This window comes from Dreissena polymorpha, chromosome 10 (genome assembly GCF_020536995.1).
Source record: "Dreissena polymorpha isolate Duluth1 chromosome 10, UMN_Dpol_1.0, whole genome shotgun sequence".
NCBI lineage: Eukaryota > Metazoa > Mollusca > Bivalvia > Myida > Dreissenidae > Dreissena > Dreissena polymorpha.
The window spans coordinates 57478423-57494277 of NC_068364.1; the positions used below are offsets into that span (position 1 = coordinate 57478423).

A 15855-nucleotide genomic window follows, 5' to 3' on the forward strand; every position below is an offset into this window, starting at 1 on the left:
AATAGAGAATAAAAAAAAGAACGACCAGATTAAACATTTAAAAATGTGATAACGACATTACAGGGCATTCACATAAACAGAGCAAGCACTAAACAACAAATGTTGCATACATAGCATAATTTGATTTGCGTTCTGAGAAAACTGGGCATTATGCATGTGCGTAAAGTGTCGTCCCAGAATAGCCTGTGCAGTCCGCACAGGCTAATCAAGGACGACACTTTCCGCCTAAATTGGATTTTTGCTAAGAAGAGACTTCTTTTAAACGAAAAATGTCATAAAAACGGAAAGTGTCGTCCCTTATTAGCCTGTGCGGATTACACAGGCTAATCTGGGACGACACTTTTAGCACATGCATTAAGCCCCGTTTTCTCAGAACGCGTCTTGATGCATACATGGCATAATTTGAAAACATAACCCAGATGACGATGCAGTTTTGATTTGTATGTATAAAGCAATCCGAACATTGTAAGGCGGTAGTCTATTTTGAAAAGGGGGAATACAAATCGACGTAGAATAGATCCTTACAACCATACTCGACTTTATTCTTAAAGTGAAAGGTTTGTACCGTAATGGCTAATAAATCAACGACTGAATTTGAATTGGGATGGAAAACTGTCATGTTTTTTTTAAATATAATTTTTGTCCGATTTTCTATAGAATAGATGATTATTTTATTGTATATTCAAACGTACCAATGTTCCTATTCAATATTTTCATATATACGTGTTCTCTTCAGAACGCGCTATAAACATTTATCTGATATTCGAAAACAATGGTTGCAATAAGAACAAGTTGCAATACGTGTCTATATATATTTATGTATACGAAATATCTCGAATTGTCGCGAATATACATCTCGAAGAACTATGCAAACACCGTTGTATAAAGAGTACCCGTCAGTGGTACAATCATTTTGAAACCGCTAACAATAATCATTTAACACAATTGTTGTGTCTAAGTCATAACCAGGATCTATGTTTACGACTAGCACGTAATAAGTATGGTCTAATAAGTATGGTCTAATAAGTATGGTCTAATAAGTATGGTCTAATAAGTATGGTCTAATAAGTATGGTCTAATAAGTATGGTCTAATAAGTATGGTCTAATAAGTATGGTCTAATAAGTATGGTCTAATAAGTATGGTCTAATAAGTATGGTCTGATATCAGAAATTAGTGAATGTACGTCTTGACAAACTGCAAAAGCACTTTGCCCACAATCATGATTACGAGAAACCAACCTCTAGAGTGTTCTGTAAATAAAAAATAAATATTTTCTGATTGGGTCGTGCTCTGTGAAAAGGGGTTTAAATGCAGGTGCGTAAAAAAGTCGTCCCGGATTAGCCTGTGCAGTCCGCACAACTATTCAGGGACGACAGTTTACGACTTAACTTGATTTTTGCTCAGAAGATACTTTCTTAAAACGAAATATGTCCTAAAAGCAAAAAGTGTCGTCCCTGATTAGCCTGTGTGGACTGCACAGGCTAATCTGTGACACACTTAACGCACATTCATTAACTCCCTCTTTCACAGAGAACGGCCCAATTGATTTCTTCGCTTTGACTAATCATTATTTTTTTTACCAAACTTCCGTTATCACTATATACGTTGAATGTTAACGTACATAAGTGTAACTCAATCTTCGTGAGATGGAGACCTTTATTATCATCAATCAGTTCGATGTTACTTTACTTCTCGTAAGTGACCAAGGGTCAAAACTACACAACATAGCACACAAAACTCACGACTAACAAAATGATTGTAGTGAGTAAAATGTCTTAAAATGTGCAAATCCTTTAAGGATAGAAACGAACATTAGTTTTCAGATATGACCCCACATCTCGTCTCTAGTTACAGAATTGAACTTTTGTCCCTAGTTTGAGCACTGACAAATGACCGCCTCTAGTCAATAGCAACACAATGCAACCATCTTCCCTTTTTTAAAGTGACATCTCGTCCCTAGGTAAAGAACTAATCTCTCGTCCACAGCGCCCATCTCTCATCTCTGGCTACAGAACTCACCTGTCGTCCCTGGTTACAGAGAACGCCTTGTCTCCATCTATAGGAGGCAGGACGAGCTCCCTAAGGTTGTACGAGAACATGGCGTCCCGCTGGGTGTGATGCAGGTACACCTCCACTTTCTCCTTGTCGTAAAGCGGAAGGGGCTTCAGACGGACCCGTCCATCCGTGCGCTGTAGGATCTCCATTGACTCGTCTGAAATTGGAAGAAACAACAGTGCTTTATTGGTCAATGTCGGCACAGGTAATACTAAAAGTACCGTGGGTGCTCTTAAATATATTACAAAGTACCCGGGATACAGAAAATATACAAACGGTACCCAGAAGAACGACCAAGTGCCTTAAAGTGTCTTTTCCGTACCAGGGGTAGATTGTAGAATACTACCATTTTAGCCAATTATCCAGTACCCATGCATTATTATCTTGTTTTACTCGTATGCAATATAAATAGGTATATACATGCGAATTTATATTGTCTTTGGACCCATCCCAAGTAAAGGAGTATATAATCTATGTTTTTATTGAAACACGTTAATGGGAACGCCGATAAAAAATTGCTGTCCTTAGTTTATATATTTTCCATAGACACATCTCAGGCGGAAACATTTGTAGATATATAAATATAAAAAGAGCGTTTAGGTGAACGTTGAAAACAGAACGCCACATATTTTTGTAATTGTACAGGTCTTGATAAAAGGAAGCGTTACAATGCTACAAGAATAGTAATACAATCACATACATAGCATATCTTTATTGAATAAATGTGCAATTATCACAGTCTCGTGCCGAGATAAATTATGAATGGATTTAACCCATTTATGCCTAGCGTCTAGAAAAAAGGCTTTGGCAAACAGCGTAGACCCAGATGAGACGCCGCATGATGCTGCGTCTCATCAGGGTATGCGCTGTTTGCTTAAAGGAATTTCTGTAAGAAATTTGCTAAATATAGAAGTAAATATAATAGACATACCTTATTTTGGAAATAAATTGATCCGATTTAGAAGGATGGGAGAGTCCACTAGGCATAAATGGGTTAATATTCGTGCGCATAAAAAACAGATACCTTGGAAATGCTGAATAGCTTTACACTTACCCGAACAATGTAATGAGGAAAACTTAGACACGCACTATATTTGCACAAAAGCTGTGTGAAAATGAACTATTAAAGCATATTTCAGTTAATGATAAACACAGACCATTAATTATCAACAAGGGTTTGTGCGTATGTCAATACATATGTCAACACCGCGAATGTGTGCATTTGATTGTAAACTTTTGTAGAATTAAGGTACGATGTATTTGCCGATTGCATTATCGAATGTAAATACCAAAAGAAAATGTGTTTGCCGTCACATTATTAACGACGTGGAGCGGTAAATACGTCTTTCTTAATTTTTTATATTTTTTTGTCTTCGCACACGTACGCAAGATATTGTCCTTACTTGAATGTATTTGTTAAGCAGTGGCGAAAGAAACAGTGAAATAACAGTGCATTTGGACTCTGGATTGTTAAGTTAGGCACACACAGAATACATTATTCAGGAATTGATCGAACCAGTAATTGTCATTATTTAAAACAAGGCACTAAAGCTAAGTCGTTCTTGCAAATACAGAACTTGAGGCATATAATTTTGATATTCGGTGACATCAACTACAATTCCCTCTAAAATGGCGTCGGTATGGAACTTGTTCTGTTGTCGCAATCATGGATAGTCAATGAAAAGAGAACACAGCGATTTTTATTGAACACGCAAACGAGAAACACATTGGAAAAACGAAAAGGAAAAATAGTGTACATATGCATAGAGCAAACACACACATTCAAACAAACAAACAAACAAACAACAATAAGAACAACAACACATAATTGCACTGAACACATATTGAACAGTTATGAAATCGCAAACTAGTCTATTTTTATTTAAATGCATGTAAATTACCACCAGACCGGGGTAAATCGCGTGTTAGGAAACTGTTATTTAATTCTGTAAAATCGCTACAAGGCATGCACATTTCACAGACAGCTGTTTGATGTTTATGTCCTGGTATTCATAAAGGTTATTAACATATCGAAGATTTATCATTAGTACATACCTCCTCTAAAGCTAAGTTTGAAATGAAATCATTGAGCCTTTTATATCACAGACCTTGTTCGCTCCGTTGTATTCGAATTCACTTTGGGAACATTCAAAACTTGGGGCAACAATTTTAAAGAACTGTGTATAGTTGTATGTACAAAACAAATTAGTCTATACACACATACTTTGATCACCCGAGATGGTTAAGAAATTAAATATACTTGCAAAAAATTAAATTCATAATTTTAAATGAGGACTATATTTTAATAATACTAAAATAATTTAAGCTGCGTTTGTAGAACACAATCCCCTCTACTGCACTTTGAAGCCACACAGCAGCACAATCGAAAGCATCTTAAAGGGATATAGGGCCATAACTGCGGCAAAACTCAATGAACCTGAACGAAACTCACACTTTATCTGTACGTCATGTAGGTAGACGTACATATAAAAAATAGCTAAATATCTTAAAGCGTTTTAAACAAAATCCGAAAACGGTTATTGTATGGACATTTTCTCGTCCAAGGCACATTACTTCACCCCAAAAAGACCCGAATGACACTCACACACCAAATATAAGGTCAACATCTTAAAGCGTTTAGGGAAAAAGTCCGGACAATGGAATGCCGGACGGGCAGACAGACGAACAGTGCGACTGCTATATTCCATGCTACCGGGAGCATACAAACAACGATATCCTTATCTATTTTTCAAACCGCGGTTTTATAAAAATGAACGAAATTCAAGCTCTCTCTACCAAAATAAAATGCATTAAAAGAGCCTTATACTGTGTATTAACACCATGCCTTATAAAAATTCTTACCATTGATATCCGAAGACTTTTTCATCATTATCTGTGCATGTAAAGTAATGTCCACTATGGCAGATTCAAGGGTCGAGATTTTAATCCTCGCGATTAGCGAATGAGTTATAATATATCCTTGTGCTTATATTATAATATAGATAAGGCTTTTTGTTAAGCACTTGATTGAATCAATCAATACGTCCACGCGTTTACCATCTAAGATTTCTATTTTGAAAACCATCTTTACGATCTGTTTATGGTAGAAATATGGGTATTTATTACTGATTGATTTTTGTTCAAGATCTAATAATGTTGTCAAGTGAAATCGGTGCTCAATTAAGAAAGAGAACACTTGTGCAAACATTTTAGAATGCAGTAAATTTTTAATTTGTTGAGCGTATCCCACATTGTAGTTATGCGTAGTTTAACTAAATTTGGTTTAGAGCAGCGCGTCCATTTTATTCCGGCAAAACTAAGAATATGTGGAACGCTCTAGGAAAACAGGGCTTAATACATGTGCGTAAAGTGTCGTCCCAGCTTAGCCTGTGCAGTCCGCTCAGACTAATCTGGGATGACACTTTCCGCTTTTATGGTATTTTCCGTTTACAGAAAGTCTCTTCTTTGCAAAAATCCAGTTTGAGCGGAAAGTGTCGTCCCTGATTATCCTGTGCGGACTGCCCAGGCTAAGCCGGGACGACATTTTACGCACATGCATTAAACCCCTTTTTCTGAGGGGGAAAGGGTTAATACATGTCCGTGAAGTGTCGATCCATATCAGCCTTTGCAGTCTGCACAGGCTAATAACATTAGACACTTTACGCCTTAACTGGATTTTCTCTAAGACAAGAGTTCCTTACAACATAATATACTATAAAAGCGTACAGTGTTGACTCTGATAAGCCTATGCGGACTGCACAGGCTAATTTTGGACGACATTTTACGCACATCATTAGAGCGAGTCTCATATGTATAAACAAAGTATCAAGCTGTGTGGCACAAGGAGCGCATTATTCGGGGTTTATATTGATTAATTATCAAATAAGCATTATTTTTTCTTACTATGTAACACCCTCCAACATTGTGAAATAGTGTGCCTTTTAATCCATTTTGCACAATTAAGAAACAGTTATATCGACGCGTTGACTTATGAAATGTCATAAATCATACATTCACGTTTTCTGTTGTATACTATTAAATTAATAATATTAACGGCTCTTTTTCCTAATATTTTAAGAGTATTTGCGTAGGAAACATGACTATTGTCATAATTAAATTGTGAATTAGCCTCTTATTTGCTTTCAACACGACTGAATACAGCAACAATACATGCATCTTTAAAAACATGTATACAGTAATTCCATTCTATTCCTATTTATACACGCTTCTCCATATGATTTAATGATGTACATCCACAAGCAAAACATGTTCCACAAATGCCCACCAAAAAGGTAAATTCAAAATGGCGTTTAAGTCAACCAACATTTTCCTTCAGTAAGGACATATGATGTTGTATAATTTTATAATTTGCAATATTACTGTATTGTGTCACATTGAAGTGTTTAGTTTAGACTAAAGTGTTTAAACTTATTGACGCACAGGCGCCCAGACTGTTTTTATTAACAGGATTAATTGGCTTTGAAAGTTAGCTACTTAAACGGTACTTAGTAGTTTCGTTTGATTTAATCTGTTTGCAGGGGAGAGGGGAGTGTAAATCACTTAAATGAATGAAATGGGATCATAAAAATCTATAGAGATTTTTGTTTTAAAAAAAGAAATCATATTATAAATAATAAATTGTGCAGAACGACGGCACATACGTGTGCACATAATAATTATTAAACAAAAACAAATAAAACATATACTTATATTATTATTGTTATTTCATGTGCTCAAAGGGGAGATCATTTGACCTTTGAGCTAAGGGCTGAGAATCCTGACAGAAACCCTATATCCTGACAACGTAGGTAAAGCGGACTCGTCCAAACCATTGTACCATGCTACAAAGGCTAACACGACGGCAACAAAAATTCTCGCCACATGATGTCCCACCAGATATGTGTAGTGCAATAATGCTGTTGGAACCAACAGCTACTGGTAATCCTTTGATCTCGTGCTATGAAGCCAGTGGACGGTGTCTGAGAGCTACTTAATGACCTCCCACCAAACACACACACAGCCAGAAAGAAAGAGTAACCCTTTACGCCCAAATTCAGAAGATATTCCGACTCTTGACGTCTCGTAAGTTATACTGTTGAGAAACCAACTGAACTGTTGAACACATTCTCGGTGAATGCAAAACAACGAACCACTGAGTGAGGATATATGGTTAGAACCACTGAGTGAGGATCTATGGTTAGAACCAGTGGGCCTGCATGAGATCATGTATGAACATGTGGATACTATACAGTGAGCCTGCATGAGATCATGTATGAACATGTGGATACTATACAGTGAGCCTGCATGAGATCATGTATGAACATGTGGATACTATACAGTGAGCCTGCATGAGATCATGTATGAACATGTGGATACTATACAGTGAGCCTGCATGAGATCATGTATGAACATGTGGATACTATACAGTGAGCCTGCATGAGATCATGTATGAACATGTGGATACTATACAGTGAGCCTGCATGAGATCATGTATGAACATGTGGATACTATACACAATACCGCCAGTTTTATCGTCGCCTCAGGACTCCAGCGATCGAAAAAAGAAGCCAAATAGTTGTGTAAAATAAAACACACACAATAATTGATCAAACGGACGATGGTCGTATTTAAAAAAATACTTTTTTTTTCACTTAACTGCATAAAATTATCAAAACTTCAATTGTATGTAAATATCAAGTATCTCTTTGTATAATTATGATTTGTTAAATGGCAATTTGTCATAGAAGTGTTATATAATCAGGAATGCAGTATACACGTTCAGAGAAGCCGAGACAAAGTTCACAACAAAAAGCAAATATTCTTTAACACTTTCCGACTCAGAAGCAAAGTGAAAATAGATATGTGCATAAATATAGGCTCTGGCACGAGTCGTCATATCATACCATATTTTATTAAACGAGTTCTGGAATTTTGTTAGTAAGCGAGCCTTTGGCGAGCTTACTAACGAATTTCCTGGGCGAGTTTAATAAAATATGGTATGATATGAAAACGAGTGTCAGATCTTTTTATCACATGCTTTTAAATAAGCAAATTAAATAAATATTTTCGCAAACATAATGATTAATCCCGGATGTTGTTTACATTTCGTGACGTCATTTTACGTTGCAACGTCATTTCAGCAAAAAAACAAAATGCGATTGGTTAATGAACGAAAACTAAGCCAACGAACACGCTTAAAAATGTTGTATTACACATTTGTAATATAAAAAAAATGTAATGGTTGTATTACATGGGAAACAGGGTATAGCATGCGATAAAGCACAAAACCAGAACAGCCTACGAGTTACTCGCAGTCTGTTCTGATTTAATGCTGTTTGCTTTTCATCAGTTTCTGTGGGTTGGAAACGAAGCCTTAAAAATTTGAATTTAGTAAGAAAGGCCTTTGATCAAATTTGACTCTCTAAAGGACTCCAGATGCGTCAAAACACGCATCTCAGTGGTAAAGGGTAAAGATAGATACGCATGGTACCTACCCTTACCATAACTTGTCGTGAAAGTCTTTCAACGACGATGTCGTATTATCAAACTAAGCTTTGTTATCGCGGTAATAAAGATCTAGTTTGCTGATTTCCTTGACATAGGCACAAATGGCACACTCCGCCCCTATTTCAAAAGACGCCAATATTCTAATGACCTTACCTCCGATCATAACGACATCACGTAGTCAGCTGACAATATCCTAATTTTCAATTAAATCCAGTGACAATGCCCTTATCGGCAACACAATCTAGCGAACACTATATATATTGAAATATCAACAATACACTTTTCTATTTTCATTATTCACTTTACGCTATCGCAGTCATAAGCTAGGCGCACGATATTTCGATACGATTGGCATATTACAATCAATTGTCGAACATGCACGTAAGTAATACATTCCGCCAATTTGCAATATTTATTGAAAGCATACAAATAAAGATGACATGAATGATAGCTCAAATAAAAGCTTAAATTTAAACGTAATAAAGTCGTCATGTGATCAGATAAGATCGATATTAAAACAATAGCTATGCAACTGATATTTGCTCCGTTTATTACTTAATTATACTGTTTTAATATAGATTTACGTAATTAACCCTCCGATCGACATTGAAATCGCTATATTTATTTAATAATTGCATATATAATTAATTAATCAACCTCCTATACATTTGTTTAAATTAAAAAAATGTCTACATGGGTAGAGTATTTTCAGTAAGTAAAATTTCATATGGAAAAAATACATAAGCATTTAACTTAGCAGAACACACTAAATAACGCTTAAAAATTGTGAAATATGCAGACATTTATCACCAATGATAAAAGCAGATTCGTAAGTTTATTTAAAACGGCTTAGAAAACCTGAACCATCACCCTTGGCGAGTAAATATCAATATTCGACACATACAAGTACTTGTAATTCGTATCATCCCTCCTTTTCTGAATAGTCTTCTCTTTACTTTATAAAATTAACATAATAATATTCAGTAAAACATTAAAAACATGAACTGGCGTCCTGCAAATGCAAGTACACCAATCATGTTATCATATTTAATCCATTTAAGCCTAGTGGACTCTCCCATCCTTCAACATTGGATAAATTTATTTCCAAAATAAGGGATGTCTGGTATATTTATTTCTATATTTAGAATATTTCTGTTAAAAGAAATTCCTTTCAGCAAACAGCGCAGACCCAGATGAGACGCCGCATCATGCGGCGTCTCATCCGGGTCTACGCTGTTTGCAAAGGCCTTTTTTCTAGACGCTAGGCATAAATGGGTTAATTAAGGGGTTTTTCTTAGCAGAAACTAGTTGGAAATACAGCTGTGTGTAGATTACTGTAAACCACGCGGTGTTACACTGGGATACCACTTTTGTTTACACATTAGAAAAAACATTTGACACTTTATTGATATTGATGAAACACTTAAATCCATGTTTCACAGATATGAAGTATCACATACTTAGCACACATTTAAACCTGTCCGACGGTCGGTCGGTCGGTTGTTTGGTAGGTCGCTTGACATTTGGTTTGCCCAATATATGGAGAATCCTTTGACATCATGAAATTTGTATCATGTCTATCGCTTTTAACAATAAATGTACAAAGGTAAAGAGCACACGTGCTTGTTACATGAAATTCGTTTTCACGCGATATCTTGAGAACGCTTGTACTTGCAATCATGCAAATTGATATGATGGTTACTTGTAAGTATTTAACCAACTTATGCCTAGCGTCTAGAAAAAAGGCATTGGCAAACAGCGTAGACCCAGATGAGACGCCGCATGATGCGACGTCTCATCAGGGTTAACGCTGTTTGCTTAAAGGAATTTCTATAAGAAATATTCTAAATATAGAAATAAATATACTAGACATCCCCAATTTTGGAAATAAATTGATCCAATTTAGAAGGATGGGAGCGTCCACTAGGCATAAATGGGTTAAAGACGCATATCAACTTTGAGTTCAACATTTGTAAGATTATGGTATGAGTCTTGCATCATGAACACAGTTGTATCCATAGAACAGTTTGGTTTGCATCTTTCATTACACGATCGACATAGGTAAATCCCAGTGTGTTCGCTTTTACTTTTTACTTTTATTCCTCCATATACAAGATACGAAAATCAAAACACAATATAACTATATATGAACAAGGGTATAGATAAATACAAACATAAACCATACATATGGATGTTTACATCAACATCATCAAAAAAAGAGAGAAATTTATAAACATAATTATTAAGTAATTTCTCGAGAACTATTCCAATCGTCATCATCGTGGAGCTTTCTGTTTTTATTCTTCTTCCTGCATGGCGCAATCGATGTGGATGAATGGTAAATTCTTACGAAGGCTCCCGAAGATAACATCTAAATCTTTTTTGGAGGGAGGGGAGGGCAGAACTCTTGGAAAATATCCCGATAATTTACCAAGCATCCCGAAACCGTCCCAAATTTAAACATTCCAAATTAAACTTAAAAAAGGATTTATATGCTAGAGCTTTATTGTCGAGTATGATTAGGCATCAAATGTTCAAGAAAGTTGCAGTGGCGCTAAGTTCAGACACGATAGTCCAAGTCCATCTCGAAGTGATCCCGACTTTGCAAAATTGTTTCCGTTAACTTTCCGGGAGCCTAGTGGACGACATGTTTACTTTCCGGGAGCCTAGTGGACGACATGTTTCCGGGAGCCTAGTGGACGACATGTTTCCGGGAGCCTAGTGGACGACATGTTTCCGGGAGCCTAGTGGACGACATGTTTCCGGGAGCCTAGTGGACGACATGTTTCCGGGAGCCTAGTGGACGACATGTTTATGATCTTTCCGGGAGCCTAGTGGACGACATGTTTATGATAAAATGCAGTTGAATCTGTGCCATTCTATTATCGAATCATGTTTTCAGACGGAAAAAGATCGTTTAAGATTGATTTCAACATACAAAATGAGTGCAATAACTGCCTCATCATTTTATAAATATTTTATGTCTTTAAACAAATTTGAAATTTGATTTATCGGAAATATAAATATGTATGCACGAAAGAAAAGTTCTAACATTTATGTAGAAAGAACGTGTCAACTAAGGGAGGCTACCTTGTTTTTGGTCCACAATTAGCTACTCGATAATTTTGGTTGGTATTCATTATAAATATATCATGGAGTAAACATTTATAAAAAATTGCTTGCATTTAAGTTTTACTGTTGTGTACAATTTCCTGTTGGATATATACCAATGTAATATATTCTCCATATTTTATTTTAAACTGATACTAGTACATAGTTTGATAATGTGATACACACTATCATAATTTCATGTTTTAAAAATGCATGCTGATATATCTTCAAAATGTGTTTTTTTTATCTCTCGTTTCAAAAAATAATTGCGGCACACGATTCGAAATCCACAAAGCATGAACAATTAGCCATACTGGCAATATTGATTTTTTTTTTATAGCAACAAAATACCTCTGAACAAAAACAGCTGTACGCATTTTGCGGTTAGGTTAATTTACATAATGAACGCCAGCTTTGACGATTACCGGTATATCCATAAAACTTTTTCGTTAAGATAGACGCATAGACACAGGAAGCCCTGATGACTGGGGAATTCAACTATAGCAATCGGATAACCATCACAACCATAACAAAACATGCATTTTGACTGGCCAAAATAATAAGTATAATAGGAAATATAACACTGTAAGATTTAAAAATGTCTTCTAATATTTTATCTATATTAATTTTCATGCAAATTTTCGTTTAACAAGTTTCGCAAAACAAGAATGTTATCTCGCATTTTAAGCATGATTACAAACATGTTATCAAAGTAAAATTTGATTCAGTCTAAACAAAGTTTAGCGCCTTAGTTGACATAGAAAGTCACATAACTGTAAACCGATACTATGTAAACTTGTGAAATATTGGCCTTAATCACGCATTGATCTTATTTGATTATCAAGATAACATTTCCATATGGGCGTTTTGGTGTCATATTAAAAGCTATCATTGAAATTATATAAGCGAATATTTCACAATCCTTATGTACATAATTAAAGCCTTTTAAGCCTAGGGTGAAACTGTTTTATTAAATATTGAACTGCTTTCACATTAGCATTATTGGTGAGCATTGTATGCGCATACTGACGGTGATTATGGCTGCATGTTAGTCATCAATCGAAAATCACTCAGTACAGGTGTAACAATATGTTGACCTTTCGATTTATTGCGATGTTTTTGGCTCCGATAGCAATACATTGATGGCACCATTATTTATCGAAAACAATCGCCAAAATTTAAGTCACAAGCGCTGCAAAACATCTCATTATTTAGATAAGTTAGGCCTGTTTTAAATACAAACATTACATTTGAATATGCCTGTAAGGCATTGTTTGTTAGCTGGTACCTAATTAACGGCAGTCTTTTGTTTGAGACGACAGTGGTATGGTATTCAAGCGTATCCTGACGCTACAGCATCTGTGTGTGGCTTTGCTAGCACAGATTCAGTCAATTTAGATCAAATTCAGCACCAAATGATAGTTAATGTTCTATTGAGTGATTATTTTGTAACACTTTTGTTTGCAATAGTTCATTTTCAATTCCAACTTACAATCGAATTAGCGCAGACAAACATTATTGAACACTTTCATTCATGTTTTTCAAAAAACGAAGCTTAACTATTTAAAAGTATTTCATTGGAAATATTGTTATTGGCTTCACATTGTATGACTGAGCAATATCATGACATTTTTTGTTATATGGCGTCAACATGAAATGACATAAGGTCTGTGCACAACGCCATATTCGCATGTGTTTTGTTAAAGTAGGTGGTTTGTGTATTGTTTAAAACGCGTGATAAAAAGATCTGACAATCAATATGAATAAATACGATTATTTTTACAGCGTTAAGTTCTGAAAAATTGTTAGATTAAACTAACCTGACTAACTTTTTTTCTTTGAGCCGACCCTTACATACATGTATACAATGCAATTTTTAAGGCGCTATGAGTGATCATATTCGCTAAATTTACTCATACATATAAGGAAAGAATGTTTAAAATAAGATTACATTTATACGTTTACTGCCTTAGAATATCATTCTTTCAAGAGGTTAATAAATAGTTTTTTTCCGGTTGAAAATACTGCAACATAACAATATTAACCGACAGCCACTTTTTTAGAATTTAGTGTAAAAACCCACACGAAACAACCGACGTTTTGCCAGTACTTAAACGATTGAACTTTTTAAAAAAGATAACGAATTGACATCTAATGCCAGATTACATACGTATTTAATTTAATGCTGCTGACAAGCGATGTCGACGTTAACTGACATTGAAAACTGTGTACACCAAATGAGCTAAAAATATGGTTTAAAGACAAATAAATCCGTCTGTATACAATGCGTCACTTTTTTTAATGAATTTTGCTTTCGTTCAAAGGGAGGAACACGTACTTGAAACCTTGCTATTTTCTATTCTATAGTAATTTCTATATTTAAAAGAAAAGATAGAATAATAATAATAGTAATAACATACAGTTGCGCTTGCATGTATAAAACAAAAATCCATTAATGTAGAAATTAAAAAGTAATTACACACGAGCCTCCAACATATTTAAATATTTGCTAAACGTTAAAAATATAAGTACTATTGAAGAAATGTTGTATTCAGATGAAAGGTTATATAGAAATAAATAAAGAACTAAAATTATTATGACCTTACCTGATACCAGTCGAAGTGTAAATCTGTTTGAAATATTCCCGATAAAGCTTTTAAACACATTTTGTTTAAAATGTTCAATAATATCCTTTAAATTTCAACCGATATTTGACCTTAAATAAAGTTGTAATGAAAACAAATATAAACCGTTTATTAAATGTAATTGATCTCTTCGGCTGGATAACACCAAAAGCTAAAATATGTTCTTATAACGTTTATCGATCACAAGGCTCTCTGGCTAATTGCTTTTTTTCAACTCTTAAAAGGTTTTGTCAATAGTACTTCCAATTGGGTGTAAACGACTTTGTCAACTATTCAAACAAATTGTGTTGTTTTTATTGAATCACCACTTTAGTATGCAACTGTTTCTGTTAACATTCACTTAAAGTAATATTTTCTTAAAGATACTGTGATACTCAACAAATTATAACCCCCTGAGGATATAATAACAATCGCCAAAAAAGTTATCTTTAAAATGATGGGAAAGCCCTTAACGCCAAAGGAATGTTATCATATATAGGCGTTCAAAACGTTTTTTTTGTTACTTAGTCGGCTTTAAAATATAATCGCTAACAGAGCCCACATGCGCGTATCAACAAGCAGTTAACGTGTACTTTGTGATTTTCATTCCATGATTACTAGGACCCGCTGCTGTCAAATTAATGATTGCTATATATAGATGCCACTCACGGTGCATTTCGTCAAATAAAATGTAAATTTGTTTGTATAGATTACTCACTTCAACTGTTCACTTTTGAAAATTTAATCTATGTTTCTATGCTATGGTTGTTAGAGTATTTATATCATTGATTTCGATAAAGTTGCATAATGGCGGTAAAACCTTGAATTAGCGTGTTTCGTGAGATGTAACGCTGAGGGTTTCCACAAGGAATACCAGACATAAACCGTTACAGTAGTGTTCCGTAAATTTTCGTTGATTTGCACATTACGTATGCTTATAAACAACTCTTAATCTGCACAGCCCTTATTCTGACTAGATCTTTACAATGCCTTAGTCACATTTTTGTGACCCACATACCATCCATGAACTTAAAAAACTTCTTCTTATTTTATGGTTCCTATTAATACTGCAATATAATGCCGTTCATTCATTGACTCTGCACTTCATAGCCATTTTCATTTCATAGATGCAGCAACTGCGACATAATGGTATTCTCCTATTATCTATAAACTGTCTACTGTATAGTCTCTTTTCACATCAGATATTTGCAAGGACTAGCTTATATTTATGTGACTCAATTAAAAGGGACTTTTCTCAGATTTCGGCATGTTTTGAAGTTTGTCATCAAATGCTTTATATTGATAAATGTAAACATTGGATGTAAAAATCTCCAGTAAAAAAATCAAAAAAAAAAAAAGAAAAGAAAAAAAGGTAACCCTCAGCAGGGCTCGAACCACTGACCCCTGGGTCTTGGAGTAAAATGTCTACGACTTAGACCACTCGGCAATCCTTCCGCATACAACGACAGATAAATTTTATACTTTATATAAGCAATCCTCGTAGTTTCACAAAATATAACGACAACAACAGAACTCTCCGAATTATTAATTCGTTT

General features: G+C 35.0%; 1 protein-coding gene across 4 annotated transcripts in view; it reads right to left on the reverse strand.

Moving 5' to 3' along the window:
* The window catches only part of LOC127848802 (uncharacterized), a 39682-nt gene extending 24958 nt beyond the window's left edge, over nucleotides 1–14724 (reverse strand). The window contains exons 1-2 of one of the 4 annotated variants that reach the window (XM_052381434.1): nucleotides 14282–14724; nucleotides 2022–2214 (exon numbers count right to left, since the gene is read on the reverse strand). In XM_052381434.1, the coding sequence (XP_052237394.1) occupies nucleotides 2022–2206 (185 nt within the window). In that variant the 5' untranslated portion in view covers nucleotides 2207–2214; nucleotides 14282–14724. Of the gene's footprint in view, nucleotides 1–2021; nucleotides 2215–4919; nucleotides 5053–8717; nucleotides 8896–10024; nucleotides 10141–14281 lie in introns of those variants that run through there. The other 3 variants (XM_052381435.1, XM_052381433.1, XM_052381432.1) reach the window with 3 other exon arrangements.
* Between the last annotated feature and the right edge of the window lie 1131 nt (nucleotides 14725–15855).